The 26,270-nt window shown below is 50.0% G+C and overlaps 1 protein-coding gene across 2 annotated transcripts; it reads left to right on the forward strand.

The window, feature by feature from the left end:
• The first annotated feature begins 785 nt into the window (after positions 1-785).
• LOC110479583 (guanylyl cyclase-activating protein 1) lies at positions 786-8,043 on the forward strand. Of its 2 annotated transcripts, XM_021546969.3 has the most exons (4): positions 786-1,131; positions 4,262-4,411; positions 6,109-6,199; positions 7,151-8,043. In XM_021546969.3, the coding sequence occupies exons 1-4, from the start codon at positions 934-936 to the stop codon at positions 7,276-7,278; spliced, it is 567 nt and encodes a 188-aa protein (XP_021402644.1). In that variant the 5' UTR covers positions 786-933; the 3' UTR covers positions 7,279-8,043. The 2 variants fall into 2 exon arrangements, with proteins under 2 accessions (XP_021402644.1, XP_085425762.1); XM_085569636.1 differs by lacking the exon at positions 7,151-8,043 and having other exon boundaries at positions 6,109-6,482.
• Positions 8,044-26,270: the final 18,227 nt, after the last annotated feature.

Here is a 26,270-nt window from a genome sequence, read left to right on the forward strand (position 1 = left end):
TTTTCCCCTGCTAAACATCCGGTTGTGAGTCTTGTTCCCAAATGCTCTTTCCTTGGACCCCACAGTGTTTTCCATGTCCCTAGGCAGTACACAGTTTGTGGAGTCCTCTGCAACCTCTCCTACTGACTCATCATGATGGGTGCCACCTCTAGGCCCAAGGCTCTGGGGGCTCCCCTGCAACAGATTTAGAAGGAGCTGGGACAGGGCCTTTATTTCTCTTACTGGGTAATTTGTGTTCCCCAGCCTGTGGTTGTCTCTCTGCTCCTTCCTCTTTGTGCAGTTGAGCCTTTCATGGGTTGACTGCACTTCTGGGATGGTTCTTGGATTTGCCAAGCCAGGGGATTATTTGGGTCCCCCCGCATTGTTCTTCTGCGCTCCTTTGTGTGCATGGAGGTGAGCTTTTTCCCACATAACCTCCCTCCTGTACTGGGCCACTTCTGTAATACTTTCTGGTCCTACACACTCCGTTATTCAACATGTCTATTTGAGAAAACAGACTCTCAAATCTGCTTAGAAGAGCAGATCTTTACTTAACCTCACAGCCCACATCTTGTGGACATTTCCTCTTATCTTCACATATAATTATATCAAGGTTAAAAATAGTGTAGTCTACCAAACCAATATAGCTCCCAATGCCAGTGTCTGATTAACCTTCTCACCCTTTCCGCTTTAGCTCCTAAAATAGCAGTGATTTGCTAGATTATCTTGCACCGCCTTTCCATTCTAAGAAGACTGTTTGTATCACTGAAACTTTCTGGTTTGTAGATCAGCCTCTAAGAAGATTAACATTTATAATTGGCTTGTGGAAAGTTAGATCCCTCACATAACTGACATTGGTATTGAGCATGGACAGGAACAAACGGGCAGTGCTGTGAGAGCCACAGGAGGAAGAGGATCATTCCTGTAGCATCATCCTTCTGACCACAGACACATATGGGAAACAACAGCAGCTCCACAGTGGATGATCTACAGGCTGTTGAGATCCACCACTGGTACAAGAAATTCATGACAGAATGTCCTTCTGGACAGCTGACAGAGCATGAATTTAAGCAATTCTTTGGGCTTCGAGGGCTGGATCCAGAGGCCAATAAATACATTGAGCAGATGTTCCGCACGTTTGATATGAACAAGGTGAGTTCTCTGTCAAGGAATTAACTGTCTTGTGCTGCTTAGAAGTGATCCAACTCCTGCACTTTCAGAGTCTTTGTCCTTCTCTTGCAAACATAAAGAACATAAATATTTTCTTGCAAACACTGGTGGGGAAAGCTGCCAAAGGGTGCTTGTGTAAAGTAGCTAAATGTAAGGATCAAATGACTGTGTATAGGTAATAACATAGATGACATAAACATAGGTACACCTGATTATCTAATTACCTCATGCAAGTTCATATTTGAATTTTGAAAATTCCTGTTGCTGATTATTTGACTTGGCCTTATTTAACTAGCAAAATGCTAATTTCATTATTCTTCTTACATGTTCTTATTATGCCAAAATATAGCTGTATGAGATTGTGGAGACCACAGGAATCAGACACAATAGAAATCATTATAGCATTCACAGAGAAGTAATTTCCAGGTATTTGGCAGCTGAAATTAACACTGCATGGGTAGACAATGTCTGTGGCTGTCCTTGGTGCTGGTAGGTGCAGCATGAAGCTGGAGTGAGGGCGTGGGCAGTGTTTCTCCCTGTGACGGGTGAGAAACACTGTGCTGGCAGAAAAGAGTAGCCCCCATAATTCCTTTAAGCGTGCAATGGCCCTCACTTTTGCCTGCGTTTTATCCATATGTATTTCAGCCTATGCCTGTAGACCTGTATTCTTAATGACAAAGAAATCTGGGTTTATAGCATTCTGAGAAAATTCAGCTTTACTCTCTGCTTCAAGGTTCTGAAATGCAGTCAAGAAGGATCCAGTCACAGAGGCATGACAACCAGGTGGGAAATCACAGAGTTAGTCTTGAAGAAGGAAAGCTTTGGGACCAACAAAGAACTATTACTTTGGACATGTGTGGCAGCATAAGGAGTTAAGGAATGCTTAGGAATATTTAAAAATTCTTAAGCAGAGCAGCAGACAGGCTTCATTAGGGTAGCTGAAGTCTTGTGGTGGATGTAATGTCTGGAAATAACTGCAGACCTCAAAGAACATCTTTTCTCACCCCAAAGTCCTCTGTGCCCAGGATGATAACAGTGACGAGAAGCAGTTTCATAAGGTAAAGCAAAATCTTTACAGCTTTTGCACAAGTCTTTCTTTCACTTCACCTCTCTCCCTTTTTGGGATGTTCAAGGAATTTAAAATGTATTCAAGGATGTTGTGCATTCCAGAGTTCACCTGTGAGACCTGTGTTATGCAGTAAACAATTTTGTAAGAAGGTTGTCAAATTCAAATTTAGTCAGAAAAGCTATCATCTAAATAAAGTGATAGTGATCTCAGGAGGAATGAAGTGTGGCAACTCATGGTGATGGACCTACATCATTTAATCTTAGTCTGTTAACAGTTAGTCACTTAATCTAAGATCCTTTCATGAACAAGGGCAAGGAACGAGCACCCAGAGGAAAATCCACCCTGTCATAATACAGACATGATGGATGGAATCGTCTACTCTCTGGATCTTCTGATTTTGAAAACTTTGATAATGAGAAAGAGGATAAATTTTCAATATTCTTCTTTTATAAATTGCAATCATAGCATTATAGAAAGGTTTGAGTTGGAAGGGACCTTAAAGGTCACCTCATTCTACCACCTCCCATGGGCAGGAACACCACCTCCCAGATTGCTCCAAGTCCTGTCCAGCCTGGCCTTGGGCACTTCCAGGGATCCAGGGGCAGCCACATCTTCTCTAGGTACCCTGTGCCAGGGCCTTGTTGCCCCCTGAGTAAAAATCCTTCCCAGCACCTCACCCCAGTCTCCCCTCCTCTAGATGTAATCCATTCCTCCTTGTCCTATCATGCCCTGCCCATGCAAAAAGCTGCTCTCCCCCACTACTATAACCTGCTTCAGGCACTGCAAGGGATACTGAGGTTTCCCTGGAGCCCTTTCCAGGCTGAAGAATGAATGTGGACAGCACAGCAGATGGACAGATAGAGCAGGGACTCTGAGAGCCTGCAGGTGCACTGAGCAGGGCTGAAAAGACGGTTAATGGTGAGCACAGAAACTTTACTTCAACACCTCAGTCACATCAGCATTGCTGTGGCCACAGCACAGCAGCGTGGGCAGGACAGAGAAGCCTCTGGCCCCAAGGCTACCTTTGGCCCAGCAGGATCTGCTGTGATCCACTGTAGCCCTGGATCCTGCTCATCCCACTGCACTGCTGCTCAGGCTTTTTTGCCCTTCCAAAACTGCAGGAACTCCTGCAGCAGATTCCAGAATTGCACCAGGATCTGGTGGGGGAATGCCATGGGCAGTGACGTGCCCGAGGATGTCACTGCTAGTCTCTGGCTGTACTCGGGGGTCAAGCTGATATGTTCCTCTGGTTCCTCAGGCTCCTCCTCAGGGGCCGAGGTGACGACTGGCTTTGGTGCTGGACCAGCTCTTTCTGCTGGGCTCAGGGCCGTCTGGAGCAGGATCCAGTTGTAGAAGTGCTGAGTGGAGGTGTAGATCCCAGGGTGCCTGGCTCTGTCACAGCCTCTTCCCCAGCTGTTCAACCCCACCAGCCAGTAGTAGTCAGCTCTGTTGTCCTTGCAGACGAGGGGACCCCCGCTGTCCCCCTGTGCCAGGAGAGATGGCTCAGGGACTGTGGGGGGCTGCCGACAGCCCCGGGCTGGCTCCTCTCCCCACTCTATGTATTTCAAATCACACTCTATGTATTTCACAACATATTCCCACTCACATTATTTTCCACAGAATGGAGATCTATGGCTTAGTGGAATAGCAGAGTTTCCCACAAAGGCAGAGCAGACTAGTACAGAAAACCTACAGCCCATGGGATGGGCTCAGTGTTCCCTCCCAGCAGGCCAAAGGCAGTCATCTTTGGTGCATAGAGGTGGCTTTGTTCATGCTGACAATGAGGAGCGACAGATTCTCTCACTGCAGGTGGTGAGCAGAGGGGAGCCTCTCTCTACTAGATCATAACTTTAGGAACCCAGGTATTTAGCGGCTACAGAAATGTGTCTGTGCACTGAAGATTTTTCCCAAGTCAAAATCCCTGTGCCACTTGTTGGCCTTTCTCTTTCAGCTGTGAATCTAAAGAGCAATAAGGTGAAACAACTCCAGTGCATTAACTCCCTCAGTTTACTCCTGTCACAATTTTGGGTTTTTTTCTTACAGGATGGATATATTGATTTCATGGAATACGTGGCTGCCCTCAGCCTCGTTCTCCGAGGGAAGATGGAACAGAAATTGCGGTGGTATTTCAAGCTCTATGATGTAGATGGCAATGGCTGCATTGATCGACATGAACTGCTCAACATCATCAAGGTGAATCTACAGGGGTTGTGTTCTTGCCTCTTTCCTTAAAGACAAATCTTACAAGTAAGACCTTTGCTGTTTCCCATATGGATGATCATGGTTGAGACCTTTAAAAGCATTCCTTCTCTAAGGAGAATTCCCTACCACCGTATAATGCAATAAGCAGACTTCACAGACTCTTTATTAGCACAGTTTATGTTACAGCATAGCTAACCATAAAATTGTTTTAGCTGCCCGCGACCTAAATTGCACTTTCCAAGGTTTCAGACCTAAATTGCACTTTCCAAGGTTTCAGACCCTGTGACTGTCAGTTGCTATTTCAGCAATGTATCCTTCGTATGTCCTTTTCCCCATGAGAAGTTGGAGAGCTACTCCTGGTTTGCTTCTTAGAATCAGCTCCTAAATATCGATATAATAAAACATTTCTGATTCTGGCGAATAGCCTGAAGAAAAAGGACTGAGAATTAAAGGGATTGTATGCAAATAGCTGTTGTGGATGGGGTTGGGATTATGGGCATAAAGATCACTATGAATATCTCAGAATAAATTGTGCTGCAAATTCGGATTATTTTGCAGATAATGGGTAATGACCAAGATGCAGAAAAGATTCAATGAACCTAAATAAATAACATTTCTGAATATGAGATGTCATAACATTTATTTGATAAAGCACTAATAAGATGTTAATATTGCATTTTTATCTGGATAAGAATTTTAGAGCTGGGTATCAAAGAGACCTGACCAATACCTGTAGTAACGTACAGCCTCCTACTAGTAGCTTTAAATAGAAATACTCAGATATCACAGCAAAGCAACAATAGTTAACAGAGAGCTCTTGAGAAACAAATCCTGTGGGCAACAACTGGTGGCAAGATCTTTATTGTCCTTTGTCTTTTTTGGTAATGTCACAAAATTGCTAAGATATAAGATTCAGTAAAATAGCATTTGGAAAAAAATGAATAAAATTACCAAATATCAAAGGGCAAAAATGAAAAAAAAAAAAAGAATAAAATGACCAAATATCAAAGGGTAATAACTAGAAAATGAATAGTCTTAGAATCAGTATAAAGGCTCTGAAATCACATATTTCATGGACATCCTTAAACAAAGGAAATGATTAGCATTGAAAGAAAAGAGGACCCTGCACTACGTAGTTATGAATAAGAAGAATTGTAGCAAACAGAAGTGGATAAGGCTTAAAGTTTCTCAAGATGAAAATGCATTTCCAGTGAGCTTTAGGAGAAGTCAGACACACAGGGAGGAGTATATAAATGGAAATTGTGAAAGTAAGGCTAGAAATAAATTACCACAGCAAAGAACAAAGGAATTTCATAACATCTAGTGCAGAAGATGTTTGACAGAGTTTCTGTGGCTTGGTGTACCACAGGGTCACAAAGTGAGACGAAGTGGATCAATTAGGTGGATTTGGATTCTGCCATTTCTGCAGCACCTAAACTGTAGCTAAGCAGAATTAGGCAAATCCTTTGGGTTTTGCTGCTCATTCCATGCTTCAGAGCCATGCTCCCTTTGCACTTGTCAGTGCCATCTATAAAGCCTGATGATTTGTACTTTGTTTTCCCTGTGGTACTGGTTCATTTGTATGGGGAAGGTACCAGGCATGACTGTCTTATTCTGAATCAATTCTGACACATGGAATCAGTCTGGGAGTACTCAGGCAGCTGCTTACTCTTGCTCTTTTATTTTAGGCTATTCGAGCTATTAATGGTGGTGACCATGAAACTAGTGCAGAAGAGTTCACCAACCGAGTCTTTGACAGGATTGATGTGAATGGCGATGGTAAGGTTCCTGCTTTGTCATCCAGCTCAAACAGTCACTTCTACATCCAATTTTTCCTTTCTTGGTTGAACTTTAGGCCTCTTCATATTTTATTTCTATTTGCATTCTCAGCCAGTAATGCGTTCTCCATGGACCAAAAAGGATTTTTCTCCTGGCATTAGACATAATCAGTGTGACAGGATTTGTTCCCTGTACTGGTCTCAGCTTTGTTCTGTCCACATGACTTCGGTAGTGGGGTTTTGGAGTGGTGTTTCATTTTCTTTTTTGTATGTTGCTGTGTAGCTCATGCCAGTTAGAAGTGGGAAATACTATCAAATGGCCCCAGCTTCTCCTAAGTACTTCAGTATGGAAAGGAAAAACTGCCATTTAATGTTGAAGTTCAGACTATCTTCACTGGGTCTACTATAGACAGTACAGCAAGAATATGAAGTGCTCAGTCAAAAGTTGGTCAAGTGTCACTGTGGTCCCTGTATGTCCCTGAGAGGTATCTATTTTCTTGCTACTTCAGGTGCTCATTACTTTCTGACAGGCTCTTTTGTTATTCCAGAATAACTCTGCTTAGCTGCTTCCCTGTACAAGGGCTTTTTGGCCCAGGACATAAAAATTTGTTTCTGTCTGTCACAGCCTCCTTCTGTCAGTTCCTTTATCCTTGAAAACCAGCAAGTATAGGGCAGGTTAGTATTATGACAGGTTGAGCCAAAAAGGATGCTATGATGCCACTCCTTTGCTGCCCACTTCTATTGTTCTTTCTTATGTACCTCTTCCCTTGTATGGGGAAAAAAAGGAAGCAGCTGTTGTCTTGATACTGGTGATGTTTCATAAAAGCTTAAGAAGATTTTCTGAGGTCTTTAGAACAGTGCCTATATAGTAAGTGGTCTCTAAAGTTAGATTACTGTACTCCTTTTCCTGTCAGATGTGGATTCTGATGCCCTTTGTTTGTGTCTGACACAGGTGAACTTTCTCTGGATGAATTTGTGGAGGGAGCAAGGAAAGATGAGGAGTTCATGGAGGTTATGATGAAAACTTTGGACCTGTCACACATTGTGGCCATGATAAACAACCGTCGGCATAGTGTATAAATCGACCTGGGAGAAAATGCTGTGCCAATAGACAGAAGGGTGTCACAAGGAAGGAGAGACAGCATTTTTCCAAACAAAATTTCCACAAACATGAATATGGAAGTAGGAACAGAAACACTCTATTATATTTGTGTATCTGAGTGTATGTTCCTGTACAAATACTGAAGTTTAGCCACCTAAATGCAAGGCAGGTTCAGAAAAACTGAATCTGGGTGGCAGTATTTGACTTGTTTTTGTAAAAATTAAAGGCCAAATTTCAGGACACAAATTTATTTTTTATTCTGTGTCCCAGATTATCCATTTGAAATGGACTACATTTGAAATGGACTAAAAGTAACGCCAAGTTTGTGAAGAGCGCTAGCAGAACTGGGTGGTGGAGTGTGGAAGAAATATTCCGACACAGAAAAGAAGAGTTTCAAGCCATTATTAGTGTAGGAACTAACAAAAGAATGTAACTTGCACTGTTCTTGTTATGGTATTGGTTCATAAACAGCATCATGGTTGTCCATACCACATGTTCTTGGATTTGGTAGTCTCTACAGATGCAGCTTTAGTCATAAGATCACAATAACTGAAAGAAAAACCAGTCTGGCAGTGACAGATCTGTCCTCAGATGCAGCTGTTTGAGCTTTCTGTGATCAGAGAACCCTAGCAAACAAGTCAACACTTTGGAGCAGCTTCTGTAACCAGTGAAAATATGCTACTCAGTTTCCCAAAGCAGAAGAATTACTTGAGAGATCAAATCTTTTATATACTCATGGTCCTACTTATTCTCCTCTCATACAACTGAGTCACTGGGAATGTTCAAGGCCACACTGAACAAGTCTTGGAGTAACCTGATCTAGCCCCATGGCACGGGGCTGAAGCAAGATAATCTTTGAAGTCCCTTCCTACCCAAACCATTCTGTGAGTTTATAAATGAAGTGTTTGAAGATGATCCTAATGTTATTGCCTCACACATCCTTTATTGGTCTTTCTTCTTGTCCTTGAGGAGTAATCGAATAGAAAGAAACAACTCACCAAGGTGACTTGTGAATCATGCTGCTCATGTGAATGCTGGAGTGAAGCTGATACTCTGGATCAGTGCAGCCATAAATGACTGATTTTATACATGATGGGAAGAGTGATGCACTGTTCATTAGATAAGGTCATGATCAGAAGTTCCTTTGAATCTGGGAAGAGAACCAGAAGGAAAGAAGAATGCAGGAAATGTTCAACAGAGTGCCTATGCCATAGCTGGCATGTTTTTCCTGTGCAGGAGGAAGAATGTGCAGATCTGTAACAAAACTTTAGACTGGAATTATTCTAGCTTATATTTAGGCTTCTGTGATGTACATATGTGTATTGGTTTGCATGGCAAGGTTTTGGTAGCAGGGAGGCTACAGGAATGGCTTTGAGAAGCTGCTGGAAGCTTTCCCCATGTTTGGCAGAGACAATGCCAGCCAGCCCCAGGATGCCACTGGCCAAGTCTGAGACCTTCAGCCATGGTAGTAACATGTCTGGGATAACATATTTAAGAAGGAAAAGTTATTGGGCAGAAGCAATTGCAGCCAGAGAAGTGAGGACTGAGAGTATGTGAGAGAAACAGCTCTGCAGACACACAAGTCAGCAAAGAAGGAGATGGAGGAGGTGTTCCAGGTACTGGAGCTGAGATTTTCCTGCAGCCCATGATGCAGGCAATAGTGAAGCAGATTGTCCTCCTGGAGTACATGGTGGTCTGCAGGAGGGAAGCACAAATCTGCTTGCAGCCTGTGGACAGCCCCATGTTGGAGCAGGTCCTGGAAGGACCTGTGGGCCGGTGGAGAGAAGAGCAGGTTTCCTGGTAGGACTTGTGACCTCTCAGGGGACCCTCTGCAGAGCAGTTCCCAAAGGACTGACCCCAGGGAAGGTACCTCACACTGGAGCAGCTCTTGAAGAACCACAGCCCATGAGAAGGACCCATATTGGATAAATTAACAGAGAACTGTCTCCTGTAGAAGGGATCTCATGCTGCAGCAGCACAAGGACTCCTCTTCCTGAGGGGGAAGCAGTGGCATGAACTGACTGAAACTTCCATTCTCATCTTCTTGCAGTACTGGTAGGGAGGAGGGAGAGAATGGGGAGTAAAGTTAGTCCTGGGAAAGAGAAAGGGAAGGGGGAAAGGTGTTTTAAAGACTTGTTTTACTTCTCATTACCCTACTCTGTTTTGATTTGTAATAAATTCAGTTTATTTCTCCCTTTTTTCCCTCTGATGTCTGTCACCCTGATTCTTAAGACTTCCTAAAGCCTTCTGAGTTTACATTCCTTTGGAGAACTTTCCCACACAATTTCTGTAAACAACGTATTGTTTACATTCTTTTATGGGGGTGGAGAACACTTGATATACTAGTAGTTTGTCCAATGTCTTTGGAGAGGTGGCCCATTCACTCTCCAATCCAATGTCACCCTTGGGAAGGTATAAAAGACAGAGTCAGATAATAAACGTCCCTTTTTTACCTTGCAAGCAGCAGGTGGTCTGCGTTGTGCTTTCACGTGTCCCACAGCGACAGATGTCTCCCTGTCCTCATCTCAGCTCATGAGCTTTTTTATATTTTATTCAGCTGAGGAGGGAAGTGATTGATAGAGAGGTTCTGGTGGGCACCTGGCATCCCCACCCTCCACAGTAGTATTCTGAACAAAGTGTCTGGGCTTTCACTGAAGGGAAGATTTAGTAAGGGAGATTTAGTAAGTACTGTCATCAGAGTGTGAAAGAGTGAGTGATCATGTTTGGAGTTTTCCAACAGTTTTCTAGGCAGGCTCAGGCCCTACTGGCATGTGCATGTCTGCAGTCTTAGAGCATCTGCAAGGAATCACAGCCTCGTGGTTGGTGAACTGTCACATGAAAAGGGAAGATTTCTTTGACCTTCACTATTTAGTTTTACTGTCAATACCCTGGGAAAGCTGAGACCCTTGTGCCTGACCAGTCTGTCAGCGTCCTGTTACTGGGACCCTTCATTGAGCAGTCCTGCTGGATCTGGAGGGAAGTTTGACAGACATTCAGGGAAATAGGCTGAGAGCATAAGGGAGACCCCTCAGCAGGTCTTCCTACTCTATGACTCCTCAGTAGAACTTCCTACTTGAGTATGTTACCTGCTGCTGGCAACCTCTAGCATCTATGAAGGAGTCACATTTTGGAATTTTATGGAACAGTCATCTTTCTATACAAACATTGCTTCACTCTCCACAGGATTATTGTGAGCAGATGTGAGCGCTGCTGTCCCTTTGGACTGAGAAAGACAGAGGTTTTTCGCCAAGTTCCTTCTGAACCTGTCCTGCACCTGTTACAAGTCCTCAGTCTCCTGCAGTTTTGTGGGTCAGGCACATGTAGAACAGCACAACTGGCTGGCATGCTCGGCTTATGAGGGGAGACAAGAGAAGAATCCCTCTGCTCACACCAGACCTGCAGCTGCCAAACCCCACCAAAGCACCTGAGAAGAGCCCAGGGCTTGATGTCACAGAAGGGAGCTGATGGAGGACAGCACAGTAGGCAGCCTGTCCTCCATCTGGGTGTGAAGAAGGTAGGGCTGGGAACTCCCAGCAACATCCCACCAGGTCTGGCTCATGGTGCCACCCTGAGGGTTTCCCCTACCTTTGCGCAGTCCCAGCTGCTGCAGCTCACTTTGACAGAGACTCGCTGTCTATACTTGTGCTTGGTTGCACTGGAGAGGATGAAGCTGAGGACAGCAATGGTTGCCTTCACATCCCGTGACTGCAGATGGGAGGGAGGGAGGGTGAGCTCTGTCACCTTGGGAAGGCATTTGCAGACTCATTGCTGCCATCTCTGGAGCATGGATCCATCGGGGGATCATGGTAAAGACAGCAGTGCTCACCTAACTTTGCGTGTGAGGTTAGCTTCAGGATCTTGTCATACTGTGGGAGAGCAGAGCTTCATAGTAAACACCAGCTAACACACTCACTACCAGTGTTAACACTAACAATTAAAATATTAATACTAATAACACTTAGTATGCATATCATTAATACTAGCAGAGGTCGGTAGCGTTCTTAGCTGAGGCTTGCACGAAAAACACAAAATAAATTAATGTTGTTGATTATGCTTTTGTAGTGTTAAATTATTGGCCTTCACTACAATAGCCCCACACTTAACCTTGATCACCTCCCCCAGCAGGTCCTGCAGCACCTGGATGCAGGTCAGCTTCAGCTTCCACTTCACTGATGTGATAAAGAGAGTTTATGCTTTAAAATTGTTAAAGGTTTAATAAAGGATAAAGGACAAAATAATCGAGAATTGGGGCGTTTTTGGCACCCCATGGCCAAAGAGCACAGAGGTAGCTTAAAATCATGTTCACTAGATACAGTTACATTGCTGGGGCTACATGCATATTCATTAGCTTATACATTATTCAAATATTCCTTTGAATTTTTGATGTTCCAGGAACTCTTTTGTTTGCTTTTAACTTATTTGTCTGCAGACCATTCTGTAAATTAGGTCTACATATTTTATTTCTTCCTGTAGTTTTATCCTGTAGTTTCACACTCCCTGATAGCGCCGACAAAATCGACAAGTTCTTCCTGGATGCTTATGCTGTTTTTGTCACCGTTATCATACGATTTGGAAAGACCAGTCCACAGTTATAATAAACAGAATAATTGCTTTACACCATCCTCTGAGTTAGTAACATAGAAATATTTTAGTCTCTATTTTAACATTTTGCTAAAGCCTATGAAATAATAGATTTATCACACTATTATGCATATCAAATATACAGGGCATACATAAACTGGCATATCATACTATGAAAAGCAGTTAAAAGTAAGTTGTACCATATCGAAATACTTGTGATGCAAAAAGCTGATCTATGAATGTGAACGTCAATATTATTGTCTCCTCTATAGCATCCGACGACTGTGTGGGGAGAAAGAGGGTGAGCAGCGGGCCCGCAACAGGCGGAGGGCGGGCAGGGGGACGCGGGCACTTCACATTTTGGCCGGGGTGCTGATCTCGGCCAGTCGGGGCAGGCCAAGTCCCCGCAGAAGCGGAAACACCGCGGGGGAAGAGGCGTCGAGAGCCCGCAGCGGGCTCTGCGCGCCCTCCCCACTCCCCGCCACCGAGGCGCCACCCCGCGGCGTCGCCGCCGCTCCCCGGTCCGAGCTGCTAGCGCGGAGTCCGCCTTTGCCGCCCGGAACCAGTGCCGGGCTGCGCCTCTCCCCTGCCCCGAGTGCCGACGGGCGGCTGCAGTTCGGGCTCTGCGGGGCCCTTTTCGCCGGGAGCCGGGCACGAGCACGGGCCGAGAAGGGGACAGGGGGTCTCCGAGCGGGACCCGGGGCGCCCGCGGGCCCTTCGAGCAGCGCGGGCTCCGCCCCATGCTGCCACGGGCCCGGCCACGCAGCTCCCGAGCCCCGCCAATCCCGGCCCGCCTTTCTCCGCCCTGTCCAATCCCAGCCGCCCTTCCAATCCGGGCGCGGTTCCTGCGATTTTGGCCCGTTCAGTCGCGGCCCGACTCCTCAGCCTGGCCCCGCTCCCCCGTGCGCCGCTCGCGGCGCCGCTTTGGGAGCCGGCGGAGCGCTATCCCTGCTGCCGCAACCTCGGCAGGCGCTGGGGCAGGGAAGGGCGGGCGGGAGCTCCCCGTCAGGCGCCGGCCGGGATTTCTCCCAGGGAAACGGGCTGACGGCGGGGAGCGGGCGGACCCGGCCGCTGCAATGGCGGCGGCGGGAGCGGCGCGTGAGGGGAGCGCGGGGTGGTCGCGAGCCGAGCGCGGCGGGAATGGGCGGGCTCGGATTGGTGGGGCCGGCGCTGCCTCGGGTTGTGATTGGCTGGCTGGCCCGGCTCTGAGGCATAAGTAGCGTGCGTGGGGGAGGCGGGGGCGTCAGTTCGGCGGCGGGGCTGGAGGCGACGGGAACTGCGGAAGCGCGTTCCGAGGAGGAGCGCCGCTGCGCCGGGACGGGTCCCCCGCGGCTGCCGATCCGAGGAGCGCTGGTGAGCACGCACGCGACTCCCGCGTCTGCCTGCGGCGGCGTCCGGGGGCCGGCGGTGTCCAGTTGTTTGCGCCGCGCCCTGCCCGGCTCGGGCGGCCAGAGGCTGGTGCGGGGCCTGGCGTGGCGCAGGGGGGACCGGCTGCTGTCACTGGGGAGTAGCCCTTTCGCGCTTTCTGGATTTAAAGTAACATTGAGAATACTGGGAATAAAGCTGGTTGTTTGCTTTCTTACTATTTGATTTTGATTTTACTTAATAATTTTATCTATATTGCATTACTTCATTGTTTTGTTCGTTTTATTAAGTTTAATTTGTTTCTGTTTGTTTTCTTTTTCCGATTTTGATTTAGTAAGGGTTGTGCGGCTGGGGCTGAATCACGGGTTGTGAGGTCACCGGAGACATAAAGGCTCAGGGTGTGGAATAAGGACTTTGGCACGAGTCAAGGCCAAAACAATGTGGAGCAGTGGAAATGCTGGGGCTGGAGTTGGATAAATGCCCTGGGAGAGGGGCATGGAGCTGCAGTGCAGGGCCTGCAGGAGATGCCTGGGGGTTCCCCGCCCCTGCCCCGTGGAACCAAGCAGAGGCTGAGGATGTGGGGGCTCGGAGGGTTCCAGGGCCCACGCAGCAGCACAAGGGCACCTATTGGGATGTGGGAGCAGGGGCCCGGTGGCTATTCCCAGCCCCTGGGGCTGCCTGGGGGAGGTGAGGGGGCCTTTGGGGAGGTGCTCGGCTGAAACCCAGGCTGTGGGGGAAGGTAGATGTTTGGCTTCAGGGCTCAAGGGTCCCTAAAGTTGGGATCCCATTAGGGTGGGTGGGATAGCTGCAAGAGGCATTGACATTATGACAGTAACTGATTTCTGCCCTTATCAACAGCTCCAAGCAGCAGTGAGAAGCAGGAGCAGCTTTTAGATGCAGGCAGTAGGAAGCTGAGGAGCTGGAGCTGAGGCAGCAGAGCCGGAGGACACAGAAATGTGGTAGGGTTCGGGGTAAAACCCCTGTGCAGCTGGGATAGGGAATATGGAGCTGGGATGGGAATTGCATGGCTGGAGCTGAAATTGCTTCAAGGGCTCTGATAGAGAGTGTAGAGCAGTTACTGGGGGAGGGATGGTTAGGATGGGGCAGGAATATGGGCTCAAGAGATGAACTGAAACCATACAGAGCTAAAGCAAAAGCAAAGATCCTGCCCTGAGAGCCAGAAGCAGTGTTACGTAGCACTGCTGGGAAGGTGTTGAGGAGGAAGTGAAACGGAAGAGATGGCAGTGAAATAAAGCTTGTGGGTGAAGAGCTGAAATCACTGGGGCTGGGAAAGGGGATTTGTAGGGCGGCTGCTGTAATCACTGCAGGGCTGGGAAAGGGGGCTGCACACTCCATAGGATCCGAAGGGCTGGCACAGGGACTGTGGGGTTCTTGCCGCCACATCCCTTTTATGCCTCTGACATGGCTGCTGGGGCTGGGCTTGTGACTGAAACTAGAACAGGATGTGTAGTGCGCACGTGGGGGCTCTAAGATTGCGCCTGAAAATCCCGGCAATGCAGTGATATGTTCTCGGTCTGCGACGGCACCTGTGGGGCTGGGGGCAAAGTCACTGTGGGGCTGGGATTGTGTCTGAAAATGGAAAAAGAATTCTATTGCTGAGAGCGGGGTTCTGGGCTTTGAATTGAAATAATACAGCGTAGGCACAGTGGGTGGGCATTGGTGGGTGGCAGCTGAAATCACTTCAGAACTGGGATATTGATTCTGGGGTGGGCTTAGACACCCTGGGGCACGAGCTGAAGTGTTGCAGAGCTGCAGCCAAGGCCAAGATCCTGCACGCTGAAGATGGAGAAAGGCACAGCTGGAGCTAACGAAGAGAGCTGGCAGTTAAATAAAGCTTGTGGGTGAAGAGCTGAAATCACTGGGGCTGGGAAAGGGGATTTGTAGGGCGGGTGCTCTAATCACTGCTGGGCTGCGAAAGGGGGCTGCACACTCCATAGGATCCGAAGGGCTGGCACAGGGACTGTGGGGTTCTTGCCGCCACATCCCTTTTATGCCTCTGACATGGATGCTGGGGCTGGGCTTGTGACTGAAACTAGAACAGGATGTGTAGTGCGCACGTGGGGGCTCTAAGATTGCGCCTGAAAATCCCGGCAATGCAGTGATATGTTCTCGGTCTGCGACGGCACCTGTGGGGCTGGGGGCAAAGTCACTGTGGGGCTGGCAAATGGACTGTGGGGCTGGGATTGTGTCTGAAAATTGTAAAAGAACTCTATTGCTGAGAGCGGGGTTCTGGGCTTTGAATTGAAATAATACAGGCTAGGCACAGTGGCTGGGCACTTTTGGGTAGGAGCTGAAATCACTGCAGGACTGGGATATTGATTCTGGGGTGGGCTTAGACACCCTGGGGCACGAGCTGAAGTGTTGCAGAGCTGCAGCCAAGGCCAAGATCCTGCACGCTGAAGATGGAGAAAGGCACAGCTGGAGCTAACGAAGAGAGCTGGCAGTTAAATAAAGCTTGTGGGTGAAGAGCTGAAATCACTGGGGCTGGGAAAGGGGATTTGTAGGGCGGGTGCTCTAATCACTGCTGGGCTGCGAAAGGGGGCTGCACACTCCATAGGATCCGAAGGGCTGGCACAGGGACTGTGGGGTTCTTGCCGCCACATCCCTTTTATGCCTGTGACATGGATGCTGGGGCTGGGCTTGTGACTGAAACTAGAACAGGATGTGTAGTGCGCACGTGGGGGCTCTAAGATTGCGCCTGAAAATCCCGGCAATGCAGTGATATGTTCTCGGTCTGCGACGGCACCTGTGGGGCTGGGGGCAAAGTCACTGTGGGGCTGGGATTGTGTCTGAAAATGGAAAAAGAATTCTATTGCTGAGAGCGGGGTTCTGGGCTTTGAATTGAAATAATACAGCGTAGGCACAGTGGGTGGGCATTGGTGGGTGGCAGCTGAAATCACTTCAGAACTGGGATATTGATTCTGGGGTGGGCTTAGACACCCTGGGGCACGAGCTGAAGTGTTGCAGAGCTGCAGCCAAGGCCAAGATCCTGCACGCTGAAGATGGAGAAAGGCACAGCTGGAGCTAACGAAGAGAGCTGGCAGTTAAATAAAGCTTGTGGGTGAAGAGCTGAAATCACTGGGGCTGGGAAAGGGGATTTGTAGGGTGGCTGCTGTAATCACTGCAGGGCTGGGAAAGGGGGCTGCACACTCCATAGGATCCGAAGGGCTGGCACAGGGACTGTGGGGTTCTTGCTGCCACATCCCTTTTATGCCTCTGACATGGATGCTGGGGCTGGGCTTGTGACTGAAACTAGAACAGGATGTGTAGTGCGCACGTGGGGGCTCTAAGATTGCGCCTGAAAATCCTGGCAATGCAGTGATATGTTCTCGGTCTGCGACGGCACCTGAGGGGCTGGCAAATGGACTGTGGGGCTGGGATTGTGTCTGAAAATTGTAAAAGAACTCTATTGCTGAGAGTGGGGTTCTGGGCTTTGAATTGAAATAATACAGGCTAGGCACAGTGGCTGGGCATTTTTGGGTAGGAGCTGAAATTACTGCAGGACTGGGATATTGATTCTGGGGTGGGCTTAGACACCCTGGGGCACGAGCTGAAGTGTTGCAGAGCTGCAGCCAAGGCCAAGGTCCTGCACGCTGAAGATGGAGAAAGGCACAGCTGGAGCTAACGAAGAGAGCTGGCAGTTAAATAAAGCTTGTGGGTGAAGAGCTGAAATCACTGGGGCTGGGAAAGGGGATTTGTAGGGCGGGTGCTCTAATCACTGCTGGGCTGCGAAAGGGGGCTGCACACTCCATAGGATCCGAAGGGCTGGCACAGGGACTGTGGGGTTCTTGCTGCCACATCCCTTTTATGCCTGTGACATGGATGCTGGGGCTGGGCTTGTGACTGAAACTAGAACAGGATGTGTAGTGCGCACGTGGGGGCTCTAAGATTGCGCCTGAAAATCCTGGCAATGCAGTGATATGTTCTCGGTCTGCGACGGCACCTATGGGGCTGGGGGCAAAGTCACTGTGGGGCTGGGATTGTGTCTGAAAATGGAAAAAGAATTCTATTGCTGAGAGCGGGGTTCTGGGCTTTGAATTGAAATAATACAGCGTAGGCACAGTGGGTGGGCATTGGTGGGTGGCAGCTGAAATCACTTCAGAACTGGGATATTGATTCTGGGGTGGGCTTAGACACCCTGGGGCACGAGCTGAAGTGTTGCAGAGCTGCAGCCAAGGCCAAGATCCTGCACGCTGAAGATGGAGAAAGGCACAGCTGGAGCTAACGAAGAGAGCTGGCAGTTAAATAAAGCTTGTGGGTGAAGAGCTGAAATCACTGGGGCTGGGAAAGGGGATTTGTAGGGCGGCTGCTGTAATCACTGCAGGGCTGGGAAAGGGGGCTGCACACTCCATAGGATCCGAAGGGCTGGCACAGGGACTGTGGGGTTCTTGCTGCCACATCCTTTTATGCCTGTGACATGGATGCTGGGGCTGGGCTTGTGACTGAAACTAGAACAGGATGTGTAGTGTGCACGTGGGGGCTCTAATATTGCGCCTGAAAATCCCGGCAATGCAGTGATATGTTCTCGGTCTGCGACGGCACCTGTGGGGCTGGGGGCAAAGTCACTGTGGGGCTGGCAAATGGACTGTGGGGCTGGGATTGTGTCTGAAAATTGTAAAAGAACTCTATTGCTGAGAGCGGGGTTCTGGGCTTTGAATTGAAATAATACAGGCTAGGCACAGTGGCTGGGCACTTTTGGGTAGGAGCTGAAATCACTGCAGGACTGGGATATTGATTCTGGGGTGGGCTTAGACACCCTGGGGCACGAGCTGAAGTGTTGCAGAGCTGCAGCCAAGGCCAAGATCCTGCACGCTGAAGATGGAGAAAGGCACAGCTGGAGCTAACGAAGAGAGCTGGCAGTTAAATAAAGCTTGTGGGTGAAGAGCTGAAATCACTGGGGCTGGGAAAGGGGATTTGTAGGGCGGGTGCTCTAATCACTGCTGGGCTGCGAAAGGGGGCTGCACACTCCATAGGATCCGAAGGGCTGGCACAGGGACTGTGGGGTTCTTGCTGCCACATCCCTTTTATGCCTCTGACATGGATGCTGGGGCTGGGCTTGTGACTGAAACTAGAACAGGATGTGTAGTGCGCACGTGGGGGCTCTAAGATTGCGCCTGAAAATCCTGGCAATGCAGTGATATGTTCTCGGTCTGCGACGGCACCTATGGGGCTGGGGGCAAAGTCACTGTGGGGCTGGGATTGTGTCTGAAAATGGAAAAAGAATTCTATTGCTGAGAGCGGGGTTCTGGGCTTTGAATTGAAATAATACAGCGTAGGCACAGTGGGTGGGCATTGGTGGGTGGCAGCTGAAATCACTTCAGAACTGGGATATTGATTCTGGGGTGGGCTTAGACACCCCGGGGCACGAGCTGAAGTGTTGCAGAGCTGCAGCCAAGGCCAAGATCCTGCACGCTGAAGATGGAGAAAGGCACAGCTGGAGCTAACGAAGAGAGCTGGCAGTTAAATAAAGCTTGTGGGTGAAGAGCTGAAATCACTGGGGCTGGGAAAGGGGATTTGTAGGGCGGCTGCTGTAATCACTGCAGGGCTGGGAAAGGGGGCTGCACACTCCATAGGATCCGAAGGGCTGGCACAGGGACTGTGGGGTTCTTGCTGCCACATCCTTTTATGCCTGTGACATGGATGCTGGGGCTGGGCTTGTGACTGAAACTAGAACAGGATGTGTAGTGTGCACGTGGGGGCTCTAATATTGCGCCTGAAAATCCCGGCAATGCAGTGATATGTTCTCGGTCTGCGACGGCACCTGTGGGGCTGGGGGCAAAGTCACTGTGGGGCTGGCAAATGGACTGTGGGGCTGGGATTGTGTCTGAAAATTGTAAAAGAACTCTATTGCTGAGAGCGGGGTTCTGGGCTTTGAATTGAAATAATACAGGCTAGGCACAGTGGCTGGGCACTTTTGGGTAGGAGCTGAAATCACTGCAGGACTGGGATATTGATTCTGGGGTGGGCTTAGACACCCTGGGGCACGAGCTGAAGTGTTGCAGAGCTGCAGCCAAGGCCAAGATCCTGCACGCTGAAGATGGAGAAAGGCACAGCTGGAGCTAACGAAGAGAGCTGGCAGTTAAATAAAGCTTGTGGGTGAAGAGCTGAAATCACTGGGGCTGGGAAAGGGGATTTGTAGGGTGGCTGCTGTAATCACTGCAGGGCTGGGAAAGGGGGCTGCACACTCCATAGGATCCGAAGGGCTGGCACAGGGACTGTGGGGTTCTTGCTGCCACATCCCTTTTATGCCTCTGACATGGATGCTGGGGCTGGGCTTGTGACTGAAACTAGAACAGGATGTGTAGTGCGCACGTGGGGGCTCTAAGATTGCGCCTGAAAATCCTGGCAATGCAGTGATATGTTCTCGGTCTGCGACGGCACCTGAGGGGCTGGCAAATGGACTGTGGGGCTGGGATTGTGTCTGAAAATTGTAAAAGAACTCTATTGCTGAGAGTGGGGTTCTGGGCTTTGAATTGAAATAATACAGGCTAGGCACAGTGGCTGGGCATTTTTGGGTAGGAGCTGAAATCACTGCAGGACTGGGATATTGATGGTGGGGTGGGCTTAGACACCCTGGGGCACGAGCTGAAGTGTTGCAGAGCTGCAGCCAAGGCCAAGATCCTGCACGCTGAAGATGGAGAAAGGCACAGCTGGAGCTAACGAAGAGAGCTGGCAGTTAAATAAAGCTTGTGGGTGAAGAGCTGAAATCACTGGGGCTGGGAAAGGGGATTTGTAGGGTGGCTGCTGTAATCACTGCAGGGCTGGGAAAGGGGGCTGCACACTCCATAGGATCCGAAGGGCTGGCACAGGGACTGTGGGGTTCTTGCTGCCACATCCCTTTATGCCTGTGACATGGATGCTGGGGCTGGGCTTGTGACTGAAACTAGAACAGGATGTGTAGTGCGCACGTGGGGGCTCTAAGATTGCGCCTGAAAATCCCGGCAATGCAGTGATATGTTCTCGGTCTGCGACGGCACCTGTGGGGCTGGGGGCAAAGTCACTGTGGGGCTGGGATTGTGTCTGAAAATGGAAAAAGAATTCTATTGCTGAGAGCGGGGTTCTGGGCTTTGAATTGAAATAATACAGCGTAGGCACAGTGGGTGGGCATTGGTGGGTGGCAGCTGAAATCACTTCAGAACTGGGATATTGATTCTGGGGTGGGCTTAGACACCCTGGGGCACGAGCTGAAGTGTTGCAGAGCTGCAGCCAAGGCCAAGATCCTGCACGCTGAAGATGGAGAAAGGCACAGCTGGAGCTAACGAAGAGAGCTGGCAGTTAAATAAAGCTTGTGGGTGAAGAGCTGAAATCACTGGGGCTGGGAAAGGGGATTTGTAGGGTGGCTGCTGTAATCACTGCAGGGCTGGGAAAGGGGGCTGCACACTCCATAGGATCCGAAGGGCTGGCACAGGGACTGTGGGGTTCTTGCTGCCACATCCCTTTTATGCCTCTGACATGGATGCTGGGGCTGGGCTTGTGACTGAAACTAGAACAGGATGTGTAGTGCGCACGTGGGGGCTCTAAGATTGCGCCTGAAAATCCTGGCAATGCAGTGATATGTTCTCGGTCTGCGACGGCACCTGAGGGGCTGGCAAATGGACTGTGGGGCTGGGATTGTGTCTGAAAATTGTAAAAGAACTCTATTGCTGAGAGTGGGGTTCTGGGCTTTGAATTGAAATAATACAGGCTAGGCACAGTGGCTGGGCACTTTTGGGTAGGAGCTGAAATCACTGCAGGACTGGGATATTGATGGTGGGGTGGGCTTAGACACCCTGGGGCACGAGCTGAAGTGTTGCAGAGCTGCAGCCAAGGCCAAGATCCTGCACGCTGAAGATGGAGAAAGGCACAGCTGGAGCTAACGAAGAGAGCTGGCAGTTAAATAAAGCTTGTGGGTGAAGAGCTGAAATCACTGGGGCTGGGAAAGGGGATTTGTAGGGCGGCTGCTGTAATCACTGCAGGGCTGGGAAAGGGGGCTGCACACTCCATAGGATCCGAAGGGCTGGCACAGGGACTGTGGGGTTCTTGCTGCCACATCCCTTTTATGCCTCTGACATGGATGCTGGGGCTGGGCTTGTGACTGAAACTAGAACAGGATGTGTAGTGCGCACGTGGGGGCTCTAAGATTGCGCCTGAAAATCCTGGCAATGCAGTGATATGTTCTCGGTCTGCGACGGCACCTATGGGGCTGGGGGCAAAGTCACTGTGGGGCTGGGATTGTGTCTGAAAATGGAAAAAGAATTCTATTGCTGAGAGCGGGATTCTGGGCTTTGAATTGAAATAATACAGCGTAGGCACAGTGGCTGGGCATTTTTGGGTAGGAGCTGAAATCACTGCAGGACTGGGATATTGATTCTGGGGTGGGCTTAGACACCCTGGGGCACGAGCTGAAGTGTTGCAGAGCTGCAGCCAAGGCCAAGATCCTGCACGCTGAAGATGGAGAAAGGCACAGCTGGAGCTAACGAAGAGAGCTGGCAGTTAAATAAAGCTTGTGGGTGAAGAGCTGAAATCACTGGGGCTGGGAAAGGGGATTTGTAGGGTGGCTGCTGTAATCACTGCAGGGCTGGGAAAGGGGGCTGCACACTCCATAGGATCCGAAGGGCTGGCACAGGGACTGTGGGGTTCTTGCTGCCACATCCCTTTTATGCCTCTGACATGGATGCTGGGGCTGGGCTTGTGACTGAAACTAGAACAGGATGTGTAGTGCGCACGTGGGGGCTCTAAGATTGCGCCTGAAAATCCTGGCAATGCAGTGATATGTTCTCGGTCTGCGACGGCACCTGTGGGGCTGGGGGCAAAGTCACTGTGGGGCTGGCAAATGGACTGTGGGGCTGGGATTGTGTCTGAAAATTGTAAAAGAACTCTATTGCTGAGAGCGGGGTTCTGGGCTTTGAATTGAAATAATACAGGCTAGGCACAGTGGCTGGGCATTTTTGGGTAGGAGCTGAAATCACTGCAGGACTGGGATATTGATTCTGGGGTGGGCTTAGACACCCTGGGGCACGAGCTGAAGTGTTGCAGAGCTGCAGCCAAGGCCAAGATCCTGCACGCTGAAGATGGAGAAAGGCACAGCTGGAGCTAACGAAGAGAGCTGGCAGTTAAATAAAGCTTGTGGGTGAAGAGCTGAAATCACTGGGGCTGGGAAAGGGGATTTGTAGGGTGGCTGCTGTAATCACTGCAGGGCTGGGAAAGGGGGCTGCACACTCCATAGGATCCGAAGGGCTGGCACAGGGACTGTGGGGTTCTTGCTGCCACATCCCTTTTATGCCTCTGACATGGATGCTGGGGCTGGGCTTGTGACTGAAACTAGAACAGGATGTGTAGTGCGCACGTGGGGGCTCTAAGATTGCGCCTGAAAATCCTGGCAATGCAGTGATATGTTCTCGGTCTGCGACGGCACCTGAGGGGCTGGCAAATGGACTGTGGGGCTGGGATTGTGTCTGAAAATTGTAAAAGAACTCTATTGCTGAGAGCGGGGTTCTGGGCTTTGAATTGAAATAATACAGCGTAGGCACAGTGGCTGGGCACTTTTGGGTAGGAGCTGAAATCACTGCAGGACTGGGATATTGATGGTGGGGTGGGCTTAGACACCCTGGGGCACGAGCTGAAGTGTTGCAGAGCTGCAGCCAAGGCCAAGATCCTGCACGCTGAAGATGGAGAAAGGCACAGCTGGAGCTAACGAAGAGAGCTGGCAGTTAAATAAAGCTTGTGGGTGAAGAGCTGAAATCACTGGGGCTGGGAAAGGGGATTTGTAGGGCGGGTGCTCTAATCACTGCTGGGCTGCGAAAGGGGGCTGCACACTCCATAGGATCCGAAGGGCTGGCACAGGGACTGTGGGGTTCTTGCCGCCACATCCCTTTTATGCCTGTGACATGGATGCTGGGGCTGGGCTTGTGACTGAAACTAGAACAGGATGTGTAGTGCGCACGTGGGGGCTCTAAGATTGCGCCTGAAAATCCCGGCAATGCAGTGATATGTTCTCGGTCTGCGACGGCACCTGTGGGGCTGGGGGCAAAGTCACTGTGGGGCTGGGATTGTGTCTGAAAATGGAAAAAGAATTCTATTGCTGAGAGCGGGGTTCTGGGCTTTGAATTGAAATAATACAGCGTAGGCACAGTGGGTGGGCATTGGTGGGTGGCAGCTGAAATCACTTCAGAACTGGGATATTGATTCTGGGGTGGGCTTAGACACCCTGGGGCACGAGCTGAAGTGTTGCAGAGCTGCAGCCAAGGCCAAGATCCTGCACGCTGAAGATGGAGAAAGGCACAGCTGGAGCTAACGAAGAGAGCTGGCAGTTAAATAAAGCTTGTGGGTGAAGAGCTGAAATCACTGGGGCTGGGAAAGGGGATTTGTAGGGTGGCTGCTGTAATCACTGCAGGGCTGGGAAAGGGGGCTGCACACTCCATAGGATCCGAAGGGCTGGCACAGGGACTGTGGGGTTCTTGCTGCCACATCCCTTTTATGCCTCTGACATGGATGCTGGGGCTGGGCTTGTGACTGAAACTAGAACAGGATGTGTAGTGCGCACGTGGGGGCTCTAAGATTGCGCCTGAAAATCCTGGCAATGCAGTGATATGTTCTCGGTCTGCGACGGCACCTGAGGGGCTGGCAAATGGACTGTGGGGCTGGGATTGTGTCTGAAAATTGTAAAAGAACTCTATTGCTGAGAGTGGGGTTCTGGGCTTTGAATTGAAATAATACAGGCTAGGCACAGTGGCTGGGCATTTTTGGGTAGGAGCTGAAATTACTGCAGGACTGGGATATTGATTCTGGGGTGGGCTTAGACACCCTGGGGCACGAGCTGAAGTGTTGCAGAGCTGCAGCCAAGGCCAAGATCCTGCACGCTGAAGATGGAGAAAGGCACAGCTGGAGCTAACGAAGAGAGCTGGCAGTTAAATAAAGCTTGTGGGTGAAGAGCTGAAATCACTGGGGCTGGGAAAGGGGATTTGTAGGGCGGGTGCTCTAATCACTGCTGGGCTGCGAAAGGGGGCTGCACACTCCATAGGATCCGAAGGGCTGGCACAGGGACTGTGGGGTTCTTGCTGCCACATCCCTTTTATGCCTCTGACATGGATGCTGGGGCTGGGCTTGTGACTGAAACTAGAACAGGATGTGTAGTGCGCACGTGGGGGCTCTAAGATTGCGCCTGAAAATCCTGGCAATGCAGTGATATGTTCTCGGTCTGCGACGGCACCTATGGGGCTGGGGGCAAAGTCACTGTGGGGCTGGGATTGTGTCTGAAAATGGAAAAAGAATTCTATTGCTGAGAGCGGGGTTCTGGGCTTTGAATTGAAATAATACAGCGTAGGCACAGTGGGTGGGCATTGGTGGGTGGCAGCTGAAATCACTTCAGAACTGGGATATTGATTCTGGGGTGGGCTTAGACACCCTGGGGCACGAGCTGAAGTGTTGCAGAGCTGCAGCCAAGGCCAAGATCCTGCACGCTGAAGATGGAGAAAGGCACAGCTGGAGCTAACGAAGAGAGCTGGCAGTTAAATAAAGCTTGTGGGTGAAGAGCTGAAATCACTGGGGCTGGGAAAGGGGATTTGTAGGGCGGCTGCTGTAATCACTGCAGGGCTGGGAAAGGGGGCTGCACACTCCATAGGATCCGAAGGGCTGGCACAGGGACTGTGGGGTTCTTGCTGCCACATCCTTTTATGCCTGTGACATGGATGCTGGGGCTGGGCTTGTGACTGAAACTAGAACAGGATGTGTAGTGTGCACGTGGGGGCTCTAATATTGCGCCTGAAAATCCCGGCAATGCAGTGATATGTTCTCGGTCTGCGACGGCACCTGTGGGGCTGGGGGCAAAGTCACTGTGGGGCTGGCAAATGGACTGTGGGGCTGGGATTGTGTCTGAAAATTGTAAAAGAACTCTATTGCTGAGAGCGGGGTTCTGGGCTTTGAATTGAAATAATACAGGCTAGGCACAGTGGCTGGGCACTTTTGGGTAGGAGCTGAAATCACTGCAGGACTGGGATATTGATTCTGGGGTGGGCTTAGACACCCTGGGGCACGAGCTGAAGTGTTGCAGAGCTGCAGCCAAGGCCAAGATCCTGCACGCTGAAGATGGAGAAAGGCACAGCTGGAGCTAACGAAGAGAGCTGGCAGTTAAATAAAGCTTGTGGGTGAAGAGCTGAAATCACTGGGGCTGGGAAAGGGGATTTGTAGGGCGGGTGCTCTAATCACTGCTGGGCTGCGAAAGGGGGCTGCACACTCCATAGGATCCGAAGGGCTGGCACAGGGACTGTGGGGTTCTTGCTGCCACATCCCTTTTATGCCTCTGACATGGATGCTGGGGCTGGGCTTGTGACTGAAACTAGAACAGGATGTGTAGTGCGCACGTGGGGGCTCTAAGATTGCGCCTGAAAATCCTGGCAATGCAGTGATATGTTCTCGGTCTGTGACGGCACCTATGGGGCTGGGGGCAAAGTCACTGTGGGGCTGGGATTGTGTCTGAAAATGGAAAAAGAATTCTATTGCTGAGAGCGGGGTTCTGGGCTTTGAATTGAAATAATACAGCGTAGGCACAGTGGGTGGGCATTGGTGGGTGGCAGCTGAAATCACTTCAGAACTGGGATATTGATTCTGGGGTGGGCTTAGACACCCCGGGGCACGAGCTGAAGTGTTGCAGAGCTGCAGCCAAGGCCAAGATCCTGCACGCTGAAGATGGAGAAAGGCACAGCTGGAGCTAACGAAGAGAGCTGGCAGTTAAATAAAGCTTGTGGGTGAAGAGCTGAAATCACTGGGGCTGGGAAAGGGGATTTGTAGGGCGGCTGCTGTAATCACTGCAGGGCTGGGAAAGGGGGCTGCACACTCCATAGGATCCGAAGGGCTGGCACAGGGACTGTGGGGTTCTTGCTGCCACATCCTTTTATGCCTGTGACATGGATGCTGGGGCTGGGCTTGTGACTGAAACTAGAACAGGATGTGTAGTGTGCACGTGGGGGCTCTAATATTGCGCCTGAAAATCCCGGCAATGCAGTGATATGTTCTCGGTCTGCGACGG

Source organism: Lonchura striata, chromosome 1A, assembly GCF_050655825.1.
Source record: "Lonchura striata isolate lonStrDom1 chromosome 1A, ASM5065582v1, whole genome shotgun sequence".
Taxonomy (NCBI): Eukaryota; Metazoa; Chordata; class Aves; order Passeriformes; family Estrildidae; genus Lonchura; species Lonchura striata.